Here is a 19,960-nt window from a genome sequence, read left to right as displayed (position 1 = left end):
TTTTTTTTGTAAATAAATCTTTTATTAACCTTTTGCGTGTGTCTGTAGTAGAGTATTCATAAGTCCCTTTAAAGCACGCGGGTGAGGACCCACAGCCAGGAACCCGTTTAATATCGGGGTTGCTCTATAACAGCTTGGCGCCCAAAGTGATTTGCAAGTTTCACCCGTGGTTGACCAGCCCAAAGTAATTTTTCTTGCGTTGGTCAGTGGTCCTGGTGTCAGGGTCCTCTTCTCTTTTTCTATGTGGGCGTCCTCATTCCTGGCCCCCGCATCGACCTTTCACACACAACCTGCTGTTCTCAGTAGATGTTCTGACAAGGCCGCTAGGCCCCCGGCGCGCTCTTTCCCTCTGCCTTGAGAGAGATTTGGGCAGCACGGGGTCACAGAGCACCGCCAGATCCTCTGTGTCTCGCTTTGCGAGCCCGGAGAAAAGCGTCCCTTCTCGCTTGCCTTATGCCGGGCGAAGCGGGATCGCAGCACAGCGCCGCGGACTGGCGGGGCGGGGCGGGGCGGGGGGGCGGCCTTCTGCTTTCCCGCGGCGGCGGGGACTTCCGGGAAGCCGGCCCTCAGCCCGCCCGTCGTCATTATCCCGTCCCGGGAGCTCGCGGCGGAGACCCGACAGCCCGTTGACTCGGCTCGGGCCGCGGACGCAGCTCCCGCTCTCCCTCTGGAGCCGGGGCCGCCGAGGCCGCAGCGCGCCGCCAGCACCCGGCCGCGCGCAGCCGCTGACAGCTCGGCGAGCTCCTCCGGGCCTCGGTCGGGCTCCAGGGGTGCGAGGGGCGGGGCGAGCGCGCCCTGGGCCGGGACTGCGCAGGCCGAGCGCAAGCCGGAGCGTGCGGCGGGGCCAGGCGGAGCGGGGCCGCGCCGGGAGGGCCGGGGAGCGGGGCTGGCGCGGCCGCCGGGCGCCCGCGGCTCTGCGCCCGCCGTGCTACGTCACCGGGCTCCGCGCGCCGCCGCCTCTGCCCAGGCTCCCGCGAAACTTTATTCTCTGTCCCCTCACACCCCGGCGTCCGGCGGCCTCGGCGGCTGCTCTGTCACCTCTGCGGCGGCGACGCAGGGGGACCGGCCTCCCTAGCCCGCCGGCTCGCGCGCTCGCCCCGCGCCTCCTCACCTGCCCCGCGCTCCCCGAGCGAAGAGGGGCCGCCGCCGGAGGGCCGCGCGGGCGGCAGCGTCCCGGAGCTCGCCCGCCCGCCGCCGCGGACCCGCCCGGCGCAACTCTAACCTGACCGCCCGCTCCCGGCTGGGGCTCGAGCGGCTGCTGCTGCGGCTGCTACCGCTGCGGCCGCCTCCACAGCCACCTCACCCAGGGGAGTCGGGGAGGGAGGCGGCGCCGGCGGCAGCAGCAGCCCCGGGGCGCCAGCGCAGGCCTCCGGGCCGCCCGGGCGAGGAGACAAAAGGGAAACTGCCTCCCCGGGGAGCCGCCCGCTCGCCCGCCGCGAGCCGGGTCCTGCGGTCCGCTCCTCCCCCCGCCCTCAGCCGCTGCTCTCCGCCCCTCATCGCCGTGGACCCCGCCGTGCCCGGGACCCGGGGAGCCTTTCGGGCGCGCGTCGCTGCTGGTGGTGGGGCTCTAGCGATAATAAATGATAGAGGATACAATGACTTTGCTGTCTCTGCTGGGCCGCATCATGCGCTATTTCTTGCTGAGACCCGAGACGCTGTTCCTGCTGTGCATCAGCCTGGCGCTGTGGAGTTACTTCTTCCACACGGACGAGGTGAAGACCATCGTCAAGTCGAGCAGGGACGCCGTGAAGATGGTGAAGGGCAAGGTGGCCGAGATCATGCAGAACGATAGGCTTGGGGGGCTCGACGTGCTGGAAGCCGAGTTTTCCAAGACCTGGGAGTTTAAGAGCCACAACGTGGCGGTGTATTCGATCCAGGGCCGGAGGGACCACATGGAGGACCGCTTCGAAGTTCTCACAGACCTAGCGAACAAGACGCATCCGTCTATCTTCGGGATCTTCGACGGGCATGGGGGCGAGGTAGGAGCTCGCTGGGGCCGAGTGTGTGTATGTGTGTCTGTTTGTCTCTGTTTGATTGTGATAGGACCTGGGTGCGAGGGGCGTGGAAATGACCTGGTGCCTGGCTGGACAAAGCCGTATTGCAGTTCAAGTTGCCCAGAACTCGACTGGATGCAGACCTCTTGGGCTGAGGGTCCAGTTTGGGGGAGGGAGAGTCACCCAGGCTCTATTAGGAAACCTTGTTTATAAGGTCTCCTAAGGCCTGAATCCAGCAAATAAATGAGTGTTAGTTTTGCGGGGCAAGGTGATAGTTTTTACAGTGAATGTGACCGGGGCGGGGGGGATCAGCACCTCAGTTCTAGGGTTAGAGGCCCATCTAGGTATAAAGAAGGAAGAATATATCTTTAATGCTTCATTAGGGGAAAAAGATGAAATCTTCAGAGTCCAGTTAGTGAGGGCTCAGGGAGAGTAAAGGAACTTGTGAACACTGCTCATCTCCTTCTTCCGAGGAGGAACCCAAAGGGCAGCTCCGCCTCCCCCCACCCCCCTCTCTCCATTCACCTTGCAAGTGACACCTGGCCAGTTGGCTGGAGTGCCTCTCTGGTCGCCTTCTTTTAGCGGAATTGTGGCGCGGGACGGAAATGATTCTGGCATTTGCAGAGACGTCGGTGCCTGCATCTCCCCTTAGAACCTTGCCAGTGCGGGGGAAGCTTATGCCTTCTAGCTACTAAGCGCTTTTATTTGGTGTTTAACTGGAAGCGGAAGATGAGGTTAGAGGCTGGTCCTTGTTCTGCCTTTCTCTGGCGCCCCGGTGATGCGAGGTAATATCTGCTCTGGCGAAGTAAATGGAAAATGTGGCTGGAGCGCTGTTTTCAAAAAGCTGTTTTCAGACCAGCCACACACCCCTCTCTCAGGGCAGTTTGTAACAGAGTTTCCTTGCCGCTTTCTTTCTCTGCCTCCCTCTCCCGGATTCAATGCCCACCCTATCATTTCTCCTGCTCCCATCGAACTTGGTTCTTTCTTCTTGGCCTGTCTGGTCTCTGGATGCTCCCTAGGGTTGCCATTCTCTTTCAAGCATTTGCTTGTTCTTTGTCCTTTATTTTGGGTGAACCTTGAGAAAGTTTTTAATTGGTTATCTTATTTGCATTCTGTTATTGAATCTGTCACTTTACCCTTTCACTCTGCTGATCTTTCCAAGATAACTACTTGTATCCCTTGTAGAACCAACATTTCCAGAAATAAAAACTTAATTGGAAAATGTATTTGGTAGACCTGTGAAATCAAATATTTGCTGTTTTCAATTCACCTTAGCCATCTCTATATTCTTTCAAAAGGAAGGTTTCTCACTTGTAATTTTGTAGTCTCTTTTGTGGTGTGGTGTTCCTCTCCCCTGAGTCACAGGGTAGGTTAGAGATGTGAAGTTAACTTGTATACTTCGATGAAAACATACCCAAATGACCAGGTAGCCAGTATAATGAGTGAAATGTTTTCTTGGCTGGAATCAGAATGTCTGTATTATCATTTTATGTGCCTAAATTGTTATAAATCATTAAATAAAGTTTATAGTTATAACATTATTTTCACATTAAATTTGTTGGTAGATGATAATTTATTTCAGGTCTTAACAAGTACAGTTTTATTTTTAGGTTAAAGATCTGGATGTAATATTTCTGTTGTATAACTTTGGGTTGTGTTTGTCTGGATCTACTGTACTGGCATGTTTTGAACCTGCACATGCAAGTGAAGGAATATTTCAATTTTTCTTTTGCTATACTAAAAACTGAAAGTTGCAGACCCAAGCAGATTTTAGGCTGAAACAAAATTACTATCTTCTGATAAATGTACTATCCAAAAAAGGAATGTGATAAATGCTTTTATTTAACTACAAGCTTTTTACATGTATAGGAATTTTCATTAAAATTTTTTATAAAGAGATGATGATTTTTGTTAGCAACAATACAAATGCTTTTCATTCTGATTTACATTAAACACATGCTGTTTACAAAACAATATTGTCTCTCTTAAAGAGAGAATAATTGTTCTATTTGTAGCTCGTACAGTATGAAGCCAGTTCATTGGCTTTGGCTTTGTTTTCGGGCAAAATAAGGTGCTATAAAAAAGATTTCTTTAATTTTTTTTTTTTTTATAGAGGCATGTTTTGTTTGTTTGTTTGTTTTGTTTATACATGCACTGGGTAGAGTCAGAAGTGCGGGAGGGTGAGAATTCACCAGAGCCAGAGCCGGGAGCAGAGCAGGCAGAAGGACCGAAGTACACTGCCAAAGTACGGTGCTGAGCAGCGGGCGGCAGGAGAGGTCTGCGCGCCATGTGGGACCCTTCTCCTCAGGCCAGTTTGCAGCCAGGGATCGAACCGGCACCACAGAGGCCGCGGGCAGCTTTGCAACCCAGCGCTCAACCGCTGCGCCACCGGGGAGGCCCAAGTTCTTTAATTTTTACTAGAAATGTGATAACAAATACGCTTTGGTAATTTCTTTCTTGCTTTTTTTTTCATTCAAAGAAAGTCTCACTATCTAATTCTGTTCTTTTGTGTAGCTCCTGTAACATTCACCTGAGGAGGGTGCCACTGTTCGATTTTGGTATAGATGCTACATCTCTTTTCAGTAAGGGGGAAGATTTTCCTGAACTCTCTAATATTTGTGTGTGTGTGTGTGTGTGTGTGTGTGTGTGTGTGTGTGTGTGTGTGTGTGTATCCTAGTACTGGAGTTGTACAAGATAGAGATAAATAGAGATAAAAGAATTAAATTTTATTTCTAAAAATTCAAATTAATAAGATAGACATAAAAACCCCAGGGCCATCTATAAGTTGTCCTATTTTTAAGATCTAGAAGCGACCAAGGCTGCCTTGTATATCCATTTCACTCAATTTTTTTTTTTACATAAGATGATGGCTGGAGAAATCATGACCTTCCTAAGTTTATGTGGCTAGTTCAGACCTTCAGTTTGGTGATTTTTATGTTAAACCACTGGGTAAATTAGTTTGCATATTAATCTAGCTAGTTAGATAGCATACTAGGTATACAAAGGTGAATGAGACATGATTCTGTCCGCAGTTTCAGTGTAGTGTGTATACAAATTTCTGTATATCAAAAATTACAGTCATGACATGCTTAGGGTGTGATTGGAACACAGACGAGGTGCATTTACATCAGACTGGATGGTGAGAGGCCCAGGTAAAGGCATCATTTTTTTGCAAGATAATAGTGTAAACATTTGCTTGAGAACTGACTTTGAATCTCTGTTCTGCCTTTTAAAAGCTGTTACCGTGACAGATTATTTAGGCAACTTTATCTGGGAGTTTTTAATCTGCACTCTCATCAGTTGTGCCATAGTCTTATCTAGAGATATGCTTAAAGTAGAGGATTTAAGAATGCTAAATCATATATAACTGATTTGACTATCCTGCTAGAAGTGTTAGGGTTAAACCTCTGATCTTCCTCTAGTAAATGTGCAGAATTTTATAGCATATATTAATTTAGTACCTCACTCCAAGGATAGCTTCTCTTTCCTAGATTTAGTTTTCTTTTTTTCCATTCCTCTCCTTTCTTCTATCAGATGGATCATTTTATCTTGTTGTGGCATGTGTATTTATATAAATTTCATAGGATCCATTCTGAAATAAGATGTTTCTGAGTAAATAAATTATGAGTGGCACAGTGAATGATCTGCTTTTCAGACATTACAGCAGCTAGTAGTATATGTTAGATTGATGTACTGGAGGTCTATGGCTTTAGTATGCATAAAGGCCTTCTGGTTAAGAGAAAATACAGATTATTTTAGCTTAAATAGGCGTAATAACATTTCTGTCCCCAAAATGGTAAAATATGGGGATACTACCCCCTTAAAAATCCCTGCTCTCCTGTACTTAGGAACATCTTTGTAGATGAATGTAGTATCCTGCCTGCTGACCTTTTTGTATCTTCTGAACAAATTGTTTATAAATTCAGTGAAATCAACATTTTCTGTATGTCTGTCACATGTGAGAAGCAGTGTTATGCATTCTGTGTTGCCCAAAGATGAATCAGTGCATTTTTTGTTCTCAGGAAATGTTCTACATGGAGAGGTGAGATTAAAAAAAAAAAAAAAAATAACAACTGTAAGATGCAGTTAAACCACTTACAAGAGGGTGATAACCTGGCTAAGCAAGCTTGGGGTGTCTTGGATAATAATGATTATATCCTAGCATTTCTGTAAACAGAGTTTGGGTATGGGGAGGCTGAAATATGATATTATAAGTGTGATATGGTATAGAGGAATTAATAGTGTAAAAATGGTACAGTGGAAATAAGTTTCAGGCAAGGTATTACTTCACAAGTTTTGATACTGGAACCAAAGAAGAAAGGCAGGTAGCATTATTTCCCCAACTGCTGTCATTCTGGAAGCCTGTTCATTATTTCCCCCCATATTTTCACATCTTCTATGTTGTGAGATACTTAATATTTTTTAGATTGACTTTTTAAATACATTTATTTGTAGAAGAAACTTTCTGCAAACACTATGAGTGGAAAGTCTACAAAATGAAATTCTTGGCTTCCACCTGTTAAGAAGTTGTCTTTATCTTGATGGGATAGAATAATTCTAAAAAAGTTCTCATTATCAGAATCTCTTGGAGTCCGAGCCAGAGGTAGGGTGGAATAATTAGGATGGCCAGGTTGCAAAGTTAAGACACTCACTTTTAGGGTCATATAAATGCTAGCCCTCAGGGCAAGTGCCTCCTTGAGTCTTGCACCTAGGGCAGCAGACTCACCTCATCCTAATCTTGGCCTTAGAAATAATACAAAATGAAAGAAAACATGGTTCCTCTCCTAGTCTCTGGTTGCATCTCCAGTTCCTCTCCTTCCCTCTTCTTTTGCTTTTTTATGAGCAGAAAGGTAGCTATTAAAATTCACTTGTTAGCCATAATTTGAAAGGAGGCAAAACACTTGCTCCCTTCATAGGTGGAATGTTCTCCTAATGATGCCCTGCCTTAATGAATCCTGACTTGGAACAGCTTTTCACTGTCACTCTTGTGACAGATAAGATATTTGTAGCACATCTTCACGGGAACTCAAGAGTTATGGGAAATCCCCAGTATTTTGACAGAAATCCATTTCTGATGCATAGTGGAAATGAGAAGAGAAAGGAATAGTCTTGAGTCCTTGGTAGCTTGGTTTGAAAGTATTACTTTACAACTTTTGATTCTTGAACCAAATCGGTCACAAACTGTGACATACAGTGACAGGATACACCATTATGCTGGAATCTACAGTTGAACGGATTTATAGTGCACGCAGGTGAGAAGTGGGAGCACCTGCTGGAACTGTTGTCAGCACAGATCATGAGTGCTCCGTCAAGGAGTCTGGACTGTGTGCTGTAGAAATTGGGGAACCGTTGGATATTTTGAGTAAAGGAATGACATAAGATCCATGCTTTAGAAATCTTATCCCTTTAATCTCTCTAGAGCATTGATTTGAATGAACAAGAAAGAGTGGTAGGGGGAGGGAGTATCAGTTGGGAAGTCTGGCCAAAGCAGTGAAGATGCAAGCTAGGTGTGTGGGTCATTGCTAAGAGAGAGGGAAAGGATGGGTTAGAGACTCCATTAGGTGTCAAGACTGCTGTCAGGATTTCCATTATGATACCATCAACATGAAAGAGGGCAGATGAATAGAAAAGCAAATTAGGACAATAGTGAATATGGCTTGACCTTTGTTTCTTTTCTCCTTTATATTTAGACATTTTTGGGGATTCCTAAAACATTCCTTGGCCTTTTATTCAAATGGAAAGGTATTAATGTTTTACTTTGTTACCAGGAACAATTTAGGTTTTAATATAAGGCGTGGCTATTGTAAACAACACAGCATCTTTTTCTTAAATTATTTCATTTCCCTTTCACTGATTTTAAAATAAAAGAATATGTATCTCATTTAGTCTAACATGTAAGTAGGCATTGAGCTTTGTCCATTTTAAATATAGGCACATAATTCATGATGGACACAAAACTCATTTCAGTCATATTTGTGTTTTAATTTTTATTACCATTTTAATAATCTTATTTAATGAACACTAATATAAATCTGTAACAAATAAACATTTACATACAAACTGATTTTAAAATTATGAAAGTAATACAAGTATCTTATTGATAGTAAAGAAAAAATGTTTTTAAATAAACATTTATTTTTTTTACAACTAAACTTTTAATGCTAATTGTATCTGTGTTAATCAATGAGGACAAACAACCTACAGAAGCTAAATATGTCAGACTTGAATACCATTATCTCTGGTAAAACTATTCATGAATGAAAGAAATCTTAAAAGAGCTTTTATTTGACTAAAATTAAGAAATTACTTCAGAAAAACCAATGATATTAATAATTCATACTAATATCAGGGTTGCATTTTCAGCCCCTCTACTACCATTCTTCTAGTAGTGTTTTATCTGCATGCATGTATGTTGATTTTTCCTTCAGTTCTCAAATTTCCTCAAAGTCTAGTTGTGCCTGTCAGCGCTTCTTATTAATAGTGAAACTGCTTACTTTTTCCACTGTCTGCCAAAGCGAACAGTATCTAAAAACTCAAAAAACTTCTGAAAATGCACGATGGGGGAAACAAGGTAATTGACAAAAATATGAAAGGAAATTTGAAATAACTCATAGCAACAGGAAATAGTATTTATAGAATGATATATTTAAATTATATTTTAATTTTAATCTAAAATAATTTCATATCTCAAAATGTTCATAGAAAAATTGAAGTTACTCCTGTTAAATGAAAGAAAAACCAGAAATTATGAAGCAAAAGTTTCAGGTTATTTAATCTGCTTTCTCTCTCAGAGGATGTCTATGATTTACTGTGTTTTCCTTACATGGCTAACAAACAGGTCCCTTTCTTATCCCAGTGGAAACAGTGATACTCTGCTCTTTCTACCCATAGGGGACTGCTAAATCCTTATGTGGAGCTTCTAACCCTGTTCAAAACTTTGTAAATATTCCCTTATTAACCTTCCTCCAATATGTTTAGTTTGAATTTGCCATCTGTTTTTTACTGGGGAACTTAACATTCAAAAATTGATGCTACAAATGACCATTAACGTTCCCTCAAAAAACAGCTCCTTGGATTCAGCTGCTTATATAATAACAATAATGAGTAATTTTCCCAGCTTTAGGTTCTTAATGGATATTTTATTATTTTTATCCCCACCGCTATCCCTCTTTCTCCTTATCCTCTCCTTCTTAACCTCAGAAGCCCCAGTTTGTTCATCAGTATCTATTAATTTTTGCATGTATTCTGCTTTGTTAAATCCCCTACCTGTCCTGCCATTGCTTTTGATGTATACAACACTGTCTGTTTATCTTAGTTATAATTTGGTTGTGAATATGTGTGGAGGATGCAAATCTTTACTTTGTTGCCATCTTGCTGTTCTACTTTTATGTGCATTTTAAATATAATTTTATATTGTTATGATGTACATATGATTGTTTTATAAATTACTCATCTGCTTCCTTATTGCTCTACATTTAGATTGTAGTTACTTTTCACCACTGTAAATAACCATGTGATAAGTATTTTTGTGTTTCTATTGTAGTTTGGGTTATTTTTTTCTGGGTGAATTCCAGAAGTGGCGTTTCTGGATCAAAAGAAAAATAAAGAAACCACAACTATTGGTGAAAATTATAATGATAGTAGCTAGGATTTACTGAGTATGCATAAGGTGCCAGGCAGTATCTAAAATATATAATCTATTTTAATTATTGGAATAATTTTAAGGTAGTTACTTTGTTACCCCATTTTATGTATATATGGAAATTAAAGTACTAAGAGGTAAAATAATTTTTACACATGTCTTTCAGAGTTCAGAGTTCATAGGTGGTGAACCCATGGTTTGAAACCAGGATTCAGATTTAGTCAGAGCTGTTTGTCTTCAAAGCCTGTGCTTGGTTTCTGGTTGAATAATCCACAAATCTTATAATTTGGGCAATCAAGCATTGATAGAAATTGCCAAGTGGACATGGCTTGACCTTCTTGAGTTGCTCAGTAGGATTTTGAATTTTTTGCTTGATTCTGATGGTTGTGTCTCTGTGACATGTGGTATTGTTTTTGAAAATTGTAGCTAGAAACTTAGAAGGTAGATCTTATCAGTACCTTTCATTGCCCTATAGCTACAAATAAATTGGTATCAGAAGTCAGAGCAGCCAGTGATTTTCATTCAAACAGCTGTTATTGTCCATCCCCCTTCTTTTCTGGCATAATCTATATCCCACTGCAGAGAATATGTAATATTTTTGCCTGTTCGCTCATGAAAAACTTGTATAGATGTTACAGTATCATTAATCATAGCCAGTCACTCTAAGCGAAAGATTTACAATTTATTTTACTTTAAAGCACCAACAACTTGAGTTTAATTATAACAAGTAGATATGTAAGTACATGTATTTTCAGACTTTTTTTTTTTATTTTAGCCATAGAAAGTTTATTAGCAGTTATTTGATATTTTACACTTAGTTATGTGGATTATTTTTGTCCATCAAATTTTAACTTACAAGGAACTGAATTTCATACGTAAAATTTTATGTATTTTGATCTATTCAGACTTGTTCTTGACTCATTTTTGGAAATTTATATTCTCTATGAATATCATAAATTTCAAGGTTTTCAAAATTATTATTTAAATATTATTCAATTTTTATTTTTATTTTTATATTCCCCATACAATTGCAACCCCTCCATTCTGACCCCAATCCCTCCCCTCCCTCCCCTCACCCCACAAAAAGTGTCTCTGGTTCATAATTTTTGTTGATTTTCACTTTCTTATAGTTATTCAATTTCCTGGTCCCTTATTTAAGTTTTCTAGATTCCTGCTATGAGTGAGACCATCCGGTATTTTTCTTTTTCTTTTTGGCTTATTTCGCTGAGCATGATCCCTTCCAGCGCCATCCATGTTGCTGCAAATTGCATGTGTTTATCTTTTTTAAATGCTGAGTAATATTCCATGGTATATATGTACCACATCTTCTTGATCCAGTCATCTGTTTTTGGGCATCTGGGCTGTTTCCAAAGCTTAGCTATTGTAAATAGTGCTGCTATAAACATAGGGGTGCAGGTGCTTTTTGGAATTGATGTTTCTGTCAGACTTTTTTTTTATTCTGGGAGTACCAAGTACATTTCCTATTTAAATAATAGTTAATATAATATAATTTATTTTTTTTAAAGATTTATTTATTTATGCATACAAGAGCTGGGATGTAGGTCAGAGATGCGGGGGAAGGGGGCGTGTGAGAGGATTCACCAGAGACAGAGCAGGAAACAGAACAGGTGGAGTCATTGAAATACACTGCTGAGGTGAGTAGCCGGCGAGATAAGAGAAGTCTGCTTCACTATGAGAGTTGCTCCCTGGCCAGCCTGCCTGGGATAGAACTCGTGCTGCAGAGGCTGTGGATTGCTTCACAGTGAGGTGCTTAACCCTTGTGCCACCAGGGAGGCCCAATAGTAGTTAATTTTAAACAAGAAAATATTATTTCCTTATTTGTTTACAATACTGAATTTTTTTTTTAAAATAGATTTTAGTCTTGTGTTTTCAATCCAGAAGGTTTAATACATTATTCTCTTAGTCAACTTGATTGAAGCCCAAACTTTGGTAATGACTAGTTATAATGTTTTTATTTATTTATTTTAAAGATTTATTTATTTATTAGATTTTATTTTTTATTTATTAATACAAGCACTGGGTACAGTCAGAAGTGTGGGAGAGTGAGAGAATTCACCAGAGCCAGAGCGAAGAGCAAGGCAGAGCAGGCAGACTGACGAAGTACACTGCTAAGGGGAGCAGCGGGAGGCAGGAGAAGTCTGCGCACCATGTGGGACCCTCGCCCCGTGGCCGGGGATTGAACCGGGCGTTGCAGAGGCTGTGGGCAGCTTCGCAACCCAGCGCTCAACCTCTGCGCCACCTGTGAGGCCCTAGATTTATTTATTTTTATTCAAGAACCAGGGTACAGGTCAGATGCAGGAGGGTGAGAGGATTCACGGGAGACAGAGCAGGGAACAGAACAGGCAGACTGAAGAAATACACTGCTGAGGGGAGCAGCGGGCAAAACAGGAGAGGTCTGCTGTGCCATGTGGGATTCTTGCCAGCCGGTGGGGATCGAACCCGTGCTGCAGAGGCTGTGGCCAGCTTCACAACCACCTGTGCCACCAGGGGAGGCCCTTATATTGTTTTTAATGTAAAGTTCAAAGGCAAATTTTAAATAAAAACTTAAAAATTACTTAATGGAGCCATTGTAGCTTCTGTAGCTTCTTTATATTCATGATACTTCTTTGAAAAGTAAAAGCATCATAAGTACATATTCATAGATAAAACTCATACATACTGATAAATGTATATTCCCTCAAAAAAGTTGAAGTTTATGTTATAAAAAGGTATAAAGCTATGTTTAGGGCCTCCCTGGTGGCACAGGAGGTTGAGCACCACACTGTGAAGCTGTCCACAGCCTCTGCAGCGCGAGTTCGATCCCGGCCCACAAGAAACCCACATATGGTGCAGCAGACTGCTCCTGTCTCACCCGCTGCTCCCCTCAGCAGTGTATTTCAGTCAGTCTGCCTGTTCAGTTCCCGCTTTCACTGGTGAATCCTCTCACCTTCCCGCATATCTGGCCTGTACCCCGGTTCTTGTATAAATAAATAAATATTCTTTTTTAAAGCTATGTTTAAAAATATATTTTACAACCAAAAGGTAAATTTATCTGTCACAATCTCTTTGGTATTGGTTTACCCTACCTATGTATAGTGAAAATAGGACCTTGATTTAATAGAAACTTAGCAGCCTCTCACTTTTCTAGAATGAGGGCAGGCTTTGGTAGCCACCGCTCACTCTGCACGCCCTCCCGAGCCCACCATGGCCACTGTTCAGCAGCTAGTAGGAAGATGGTGATTGATAAGTAGCAGTGGCTTCAACGAATACAATGAAGGAGCTAGGTGTCGGATGGCTCTTCGGAAAATGGGTGCGATGGCCAAATCAGATTGTGTCATCAGTGTTGATGGAAATCATGTCACGGTCAATATTGAGAGCACTTTGAAAACAACACAGTTTTCATGTGATCTGGGAGAAAAGTTTGAAGAAACTACAGCTGATGGCAGAAAAGCTCAAACTATCTGCAGCTTTACCGATAGTGCATTGGTTCAACATCAGGAATGGGATGGGAAGGAAAGCACAATACCAAGAAAACTTGAAGATGGGAAATTAGTGGTGGAATGCATCATGAACAATGTTACCTGTATCTGGGTCTATGAAAAAGTAGAATAAAAGGCTCCATTATCACTTTGGACAGGAATTAGCTTCAGTGATAAACAAGCTCAGTTCAATGAGCAAATCTCCCTACTGCTTTTTTTTTTTCCATTTCTGTATTCAATTTTCCTTATCACAAATATTTTACAAATTTTTACATGCAACTATTTCAAAGTATTGGTTTCATTAGGCTTATCCCTTTGGTTAGTATATAAAATGTGTTTGTGCTAAAAAAAAAAAAAAGAGATTTACTTTCCTGCATTCCTGGAAGACAAGGGAGTTCTTATTTGCTACTGAGCATGGGACTCTGAAAGTAAGTTTGGGGCTACTGCATATAGTGGTGCAAGATGTACATTGTACAATTTCAGATAGAGAGACATGATTTTCTAATGTGTATGAAAGAACTGCTTACTCCCTCAGCTAGTCATCTTCTGGGTCTATAATCGCTTGGAAAGGTTGTCTTTTCCTAATTTGTACAAAAGTGAAAAACTTCATAGCAGTAGGCTATATTTCTGAGACATTCTTTACCATACCATCAATTATTGCCCTTCTTGGTCTGTGCCTGTATGGACAGCTGGCAGTTAATCTGTATTTTAGTTGCTAAATCAAAGACCAGTTGTTCATTACACATCATGTTAGCAAATGTGATGAATTGCCAGAAGAAGTAAACACTTAAATTTGCTTTTCAATGTTTTTTATTCTGGGTTTGACCATTATAAATATAAGCAGTGATTTGATGCCTGTAGTAGTAAATATTAAATATATCAAATTAGATTTTTTTAATAGGACAGATATACTTAGCACTACTCTTGGATAGGGGAGTTTTGAATTTAAAAAGTTAAAAATTTTTGCACTCTTTGCTATAGAATTGCCATAAGGCAGAAACTTTCATTCTGATAAGTACACCATTTCTTCTTAATCTAGTAGTAAGAGTTTTGTTTCCATTTATAATTTAATAAATTAACTCAATTAAAATAGTTACTACATGTTTTCTGGCCAAATAAATCTATTATTGACACTATTAAGATTTTATGGAATTTGAGATAGTAGGATTTTTTTTTGTCACACTATTTGCCTTTTTTGTGTCTTAGGATAATGAGGTGAATATGATGCATCTACAGGTTTGCGCTGGTATATGGTTACTATGATTATTCCAGAGTGTAGGATTAAGAAATTTTACTTCTCTTTTATTTTGACAGAGGTTATTTTTTAAATTTCTGTTTAGAAAGAAAATAAATCTTCTCTGTAGATATTCATCCTTCTGGCAGAGATGAATTGTCATAAAATCCAAAATAGTGCCTATGCTTCACAGATACATGAATAATCTATTTTCAAGACTTTTGTCAATGAGATTCCACATTTTTCCAAGAGAATTCTTTTCTCCATAGTGCTTTCTTTTAGGAAATTCATCTTCATATAAATCAATTAGGTTTCTTTGGTTTAATGCAATTTCTTTTAGTTAGGCCCCAACAGAGAGAGATAAATTAGAATTAGGTTGTTACCACCTGTAACAGTAAAACCATTGTAATAAAAATCTTCTTCCCCCCATATTAAATAAGTACATCAAATTTGTGAAAGAAGTATTCATCTCAAACAAAGGAGATTTAAGTAATTTCTACAAAAGATGGAATGGTTTCCAGTTGATTTAAGTAATTTCTACAAAAGATGGAATGGTTTCCAGTTGATTAATAACTTCTCTTTGTAAAGAGCTAGTTTGGCAATAGAAGGAATATCCTCTTCCAGTTTTACAGATTAGCTTTGTGTTTTATGTCTATTTCAGAGGCTTATGTTATAGGTGGAGTGAGTTCTAGCTGAACATCTGGATGGTGCATTATTGCAAGATTTTGATTGCAGGTGACAGAAAATTTAAGTGGAAGCAAATTAAACACTACAGAAATTTATTATCTCTCATAACAAAAGGTCTGGAAATAGGTGTTTTCAAGATTGGTTGATTCAGCAACTCAAAAACTTAAAGTAGGGCCTCCTTGGTGGCACAGGTGGTTGAGCACAGCACTGTGAAGCTGTTAGCAGCCTCTGCAGCTCAGGTTTGATCCTGGCTGGCCCCAGAGATACCCACATGATGCAGCAGGGCTCTCCTGTCGCTCACTGCTCCCCTCAGCAGTGTATTTCAGTCTGCCTGTTCTGTTCCCGGCTCTGTCTCTGGTGAATCCTCTCACCCTCCCGCACATCTGGTCTGTACCCCGGTTCTTATATGCATGAACAAATAAATCTTAAAAAAAACTTGAAGTATTTGTATTATTGTATTATATAATTTTATAACATATATAACACATTATTATATTATATTCTAGCTTCAGAGATATGAAAAAAAAAAATGAAACAACACAAAAAACTGTACTTGTCCTGTGTTCTTAGAGGCTTTGGAAAAACTTCCCAAAAATTATCCCTCAGATCTAGACCAGAATTGTGTCCATGCCCAGACCAATGACTTGACTTTGGGAATACACTCCCAGTGTAAACTCTGACTTGACATCATTCAGCCCATGTCTGGAGAAGTTGCTCAGCCACCCCTGGAGGACATGACTGCCTGGGAAGGTGAACAAGGCTAGAGCTTTGTTAGCTAGGAAGAAAGGGAAGAGGAGATCGTTGTTAAGGGAGTCACACAGGTGGGAAGGGTGATTCATAGAAAATGGCCTGTAGAAACATTTGCAGACATTTCTTGTTCTGCATATTAGCAATCTCATTATAAAATGGCCTGTAAAGTTTATGACATTTGCATTTGGGGAAAATCACCTTTAGAGGATGTAGGGTAAGGAAAAAATGTCAGGCTTTTCTGCCCTCCCACCATCAGGATAGATGATGGATCCTTGTGGTCCTGAATGCATGCCTGATGGCGGGCACCTGGAATAGGGTGTGGGCATAGGTAGATGGGATTCACCTGGGCTAAGACTGGGCTTTTAAGGGCGGTGTCACGGGGACGCCAGCAGCAGCAGAAGCCAAAAGAGAAGAAGTCCGAAGCAGAAGCAGAGAATGCCAGAGAGCCCAGATAGAGTGAAGATTTGCTGGGGGCTGGGAGAACTGCCCAGCACCCCTGCCTGCCACGTACCCACTGAACCCCAATAAAAACCTGCAAAACCACTGAGGACTCTGACTCCTCCTTTCCCCGGTCTGCATGGGATCAGAAAACCTGCACTGTGTCCTGTTCCTGCCATTACCATTGGCGTAGTCGGTAGGATGATCCATGCAGACGGGTATTGGAGCCCTCCAAAGACCTGGAGGGACTAAGGAGTAACAGTGTTTGCCTGTGACGATGCTGGAGGCACCATGGCAGCACAGAAGGTGGATACGGTCCAGGAGCTGTGGGACGAGACCTCGCATGGAGGAGACGCCTGAGAGGACCAGCCAGTGACCCCTGAGGCAGCAAGAATCATCGGGAAGAGAGGATCAGGATTTGGAGCTCGCCAGTGCTGATGGCAGGGAGAGGCCTAATGGACTTGGACTGATGGACTGATGAACTTGGACTGACAATCCCGCAAGAAGGCGGAGGACCTTGGCAGGTTATGGTTTTTTTTTGAGAATCTGGGGGTGGTCAGTGGGCCTTGATGGCCAAAAGCAGCCTGTGTATACCCAGCAGCCAGGTGGAGGAGAAAAGCCAACTGAGAAGGCAAAAGCTGGTGCTGATGTTAAGTTTGGGAAGCCTTGAACGGCTGTTAAGCAGCCTAAGTATGCTGAAGACCTGTGAGTCTCGTAAAATCACCTGTGGGTGATGCCCTGCTCATTGTCGAGTGAGGGTGAGGAGCTGAGGAACCCGTCCTTGGGGGACAGGTGGGGAACGTGGCTTGGGGTGGAGCCCAAGCCGCATGTAGCGTTTGGATCCCCAACCCATGTGCTTGTGCAGTGGGTTGGCCTGAGTGCAGGGGTCTGCGAGTCACATTGGTGGCTATGAAGGCCGAATGTTGGAGCGACTGCAGACAGAAACCCTGAGGGTTGGCGATTACCCCCAACAGAATAGAATCGCCAATCTCAGAGCGAGTGCATCCTCCTGGGGGTGGATGCTGTGTGTGGCTTGTAGCCGAGACTACAGCCAGAGAAGGCCAGGAAGCCTGACAGCTCCTGGTGTGTTACAGTAGATGCTGTGAGAGATTCCTCTCCCTCGTATGAGCAGTGCCTTTGGCAGCAGATTTGGTGGCTCATCTGCTGGTACCAGTAATTGTCTTTTGCGCTAGGTTGGGGCCCTGCCTGTACTTATTTGTGTTCTGTTGTATTTTGTTATATTGCAATGTATTTGCTTTTGTGGGCCATGGCTGCATTGTTTTTGTTTGCTAAGAAAATTGTATATGTGAAGACTATATGGCAGAAAACCCTGAGGGGGTGGACTGTAGGGTAGGAAAAATGTCAGGCTTTTCTGCCCTCCCGCCATCAGGATAGATGATGGATCCTTGCAGTCCTGAATGCATGCCTGATGGCGGGCACCTGGAATAGGGTGTGGGCATAGGTAGATGGGATTCACCTGGGCTAAGACTGGGCTTTTAAGGGCGGTGTCACGGGGACGCCAGCAGCAGCAGAAGCCGAAAGAGAAGAAGCCCGAAGCAGAAGCAGAGAACGCCAGAGAGCCCAGATAAAGTGAAGATTTGCTGGGGGCTGGGAGGACTGCCAGCCTCCTAGCCCCCCAGCATCCCTGCCTGCCACGTACCCACTGAACCCCAATAAAAACCTGCAAAACCACGGAGGACTCTGTCTCCTCCTTTACCCGGTCTGCATGGGATCAGAAAACCTGCACTGTGTCCTGTTCCTGCCATTACAGAGGACTTCAGAAAAGGGTAAACCATCTATTTTTGGATTTATTTAGAGGTGGCTTTGCCTGGCAGCTGAGATGTAAATTTGGTATGTTAGGACCCCAGCAAATCTTTGGAAGATACTAGTAGGTAGTCTTCTCACTCAGATTTTCTGTTCTGTGTTAACTAGCAGTAACTCAGGGCCTGCGTGTTTGGAAAACAAGTTTGCTTGTTTTTTCTTTCTGCTATGTTAACATGTGTTTATTATAGTTAATGATGAATGTGGAAATATCACAGCAGGCTTTTTGTTGATTATCCATTTTTATTAGACAATGAATTTGTTGGTTCAGTAGGATTTTTACCCTTAAATATTTGATAACTTAAGTTTTGCCATTTTGTTTTAAAATATTCTAATCAACTCCCCCTTTTAAAAAAAAATAATTATTTATATAAGAACTGGAGTACAGGCCAGATGCACAGGAGGGTGAGAGGATTCACCAGAGATAGAGTGGGGAACAGAACAGACAGACTGATGAAACACACTGCTGAGGGGAGCAGTGGGCAAGACAGGAGAGGTCTGCTGCTCCATGTGGGACCCTCGACGGCCGGCTGGGATCAAACCGGTGCTGCAGAGAATGTGGACAATTCACAGCACTGTGCTCAACCTCCTGCGCCACCAGGGGAGGCCCCTAATCAGCTCCCTTTTAAATAGAAAAGACTCCTGGGAGCTTCAGAATTATTGCATACATTTTGTAAGGGTCAACCTGGCAGTGATCTAAGTTACAGTGACAGGAGGGCATTAAAATCCTTGAATTTTTCTCTAGGCCAAATAAATGTACTTGGAATAAATTCTTTGTGTGAGATTAAAGAACTCATTCTACTGCTGTTGCTATAAATTGATTGCAGTGAGGCCTTCTTTTCATTATGTTTTCCTGACTGATTATTTTGAGTGTATAGAAATGCCTACTGACTGATTTACTTACTATTTCCTTATTTAGTTTTGTTAGTTTAGCAGGTTAGTCAGCCCTCCCCCTCTTTTTTTAAATAGGATATGCCCTCATACGATCTACAAAAAGTATAATTTTTGTCTCCTAAATTACTGTCTCATAAATAACTTTCTAAATAGTTACGCTTTTTGTTTCTTGCCTCTTTACATTAACTAGAACAGTGTTCTGTTCATAATAGTATTAAGATCATGTTTTATATTTGAGATTATCTAAAAAGTTTGAGATGGAGAGAATGTGAAATTACTTCAGTTTATGGATAATAGGGTTAATATTTCTTCACTCATATAACAAAAGATGAAATCCAATGGTAAAGTAAGAACTCGAGAAAAGATGTTCAAATTATAATAATATAGAGAAGGATCACAAGGATGGACTAAAACTTAATGTTGATGTGATGCTGAAAACTAGAATTCATTGATTACCTGAAAGAACAAACACACTTTTCTGCTTTTCCTCCTCCTCCTTTTCCTCTTCCTCCCCATGCTCCTCCTTTTTTTTTGTTAACCAATGCACAAATTTCATGTGTTTTTTTTTTAAATTTACAATTGAAAAATCACACACCAATACATGAATGTTTATAGAAACTCTTTCCATAATCAACAGCTGGAAACAACCCCAAATGTTTTTCGATGGGTGATTGGATAAGCAAACTGAGGCACATCGGCAAAATGGAATACTCCTTAGTAGAGACAATGAATAAATTACTGACACATGTAACAACCCAGATGGGTCTAATGGTACTCACTGTCTAGTGAGATCATTCCAAAATAGAAGAGTCTTGGGTATGCCTCTAAGAGAGCTGGCCTCTGATCTCAGTAGGACAAAAACCACACCAACCAAGAATGACCAACAATGCTACTAACCGCTCTGGGAAGTTAATATGGTGATTATTACTGTTTTTATTTTTTATTTTTTAAAGAATTATTTTTACAAGAACTGGGGTACAGGTCAGAGGCGGGGGAGGGTGAGAGAATTCACCAGAAAGAG

General features: G+C 42.0%; 2 protein-coding genes across 2 annotated transcripts in view; both read left to right on the top strand.

The window, feature by feature from the left end:
- Nucleotides 1-1,453: 1,453 nt before the first annotated feature.
- The window catches only part of PPM1L (protein phosphatase, Mg2+/Mn2+ dependent 1L), a 238,561-nt gene continuing 220,054 nt past the window's right edge, over nt 1,454-19,960 (top strand). The window contains exon 1 of the mRNA XM_037525789.2: nt 1,454-1,979. Within this exon, the coding sequence (XP_037381686.2) occupies nt 1,581-1,979 (399 nt within the window). The 5' untranslated portion in view covers nt 1,454-1,580. The remainder of the gene's footprint in view (nt 1,980-19,960) is intronic.
- Nucleotides 12,619-14,148, top strand: LOC119257660 (fatty acid-binding protein 5-like). Its single transcript, XM_054700732.1, has one exon. It carries the CDS (start codon nt 12,928-12,930, stop codon nt 13,246-13,248), a length of 321 nt encoding a protein of 106 aa, XP_054556707.1. The 5' UTR covers nt 12,619-12,927; the 3' UTR covers nt 13,249-14,148.

This window comes from Talpa occidentalis, unplaced genomic scaffold (assembly GCF_014898055.3).
Source record: "Talpa occidentalis isolate TD23 unplaced genomic scaffold, MPIMG_talOcc4v2.1 talOcc4.4, whole genome shotgun sequence".
NCBI classification, from domain to species: domain Eukaryota; kingdom Metazoa; phylum Chordata; class Mammalia; order Eulipotyphla; family Talpidae; genus Talpa; species Talpa occidentalis.
Note: the sequence above shows the minus strand (reverse complement) of the source record. Positions and strands in the feature narration are given on the sequence as shown.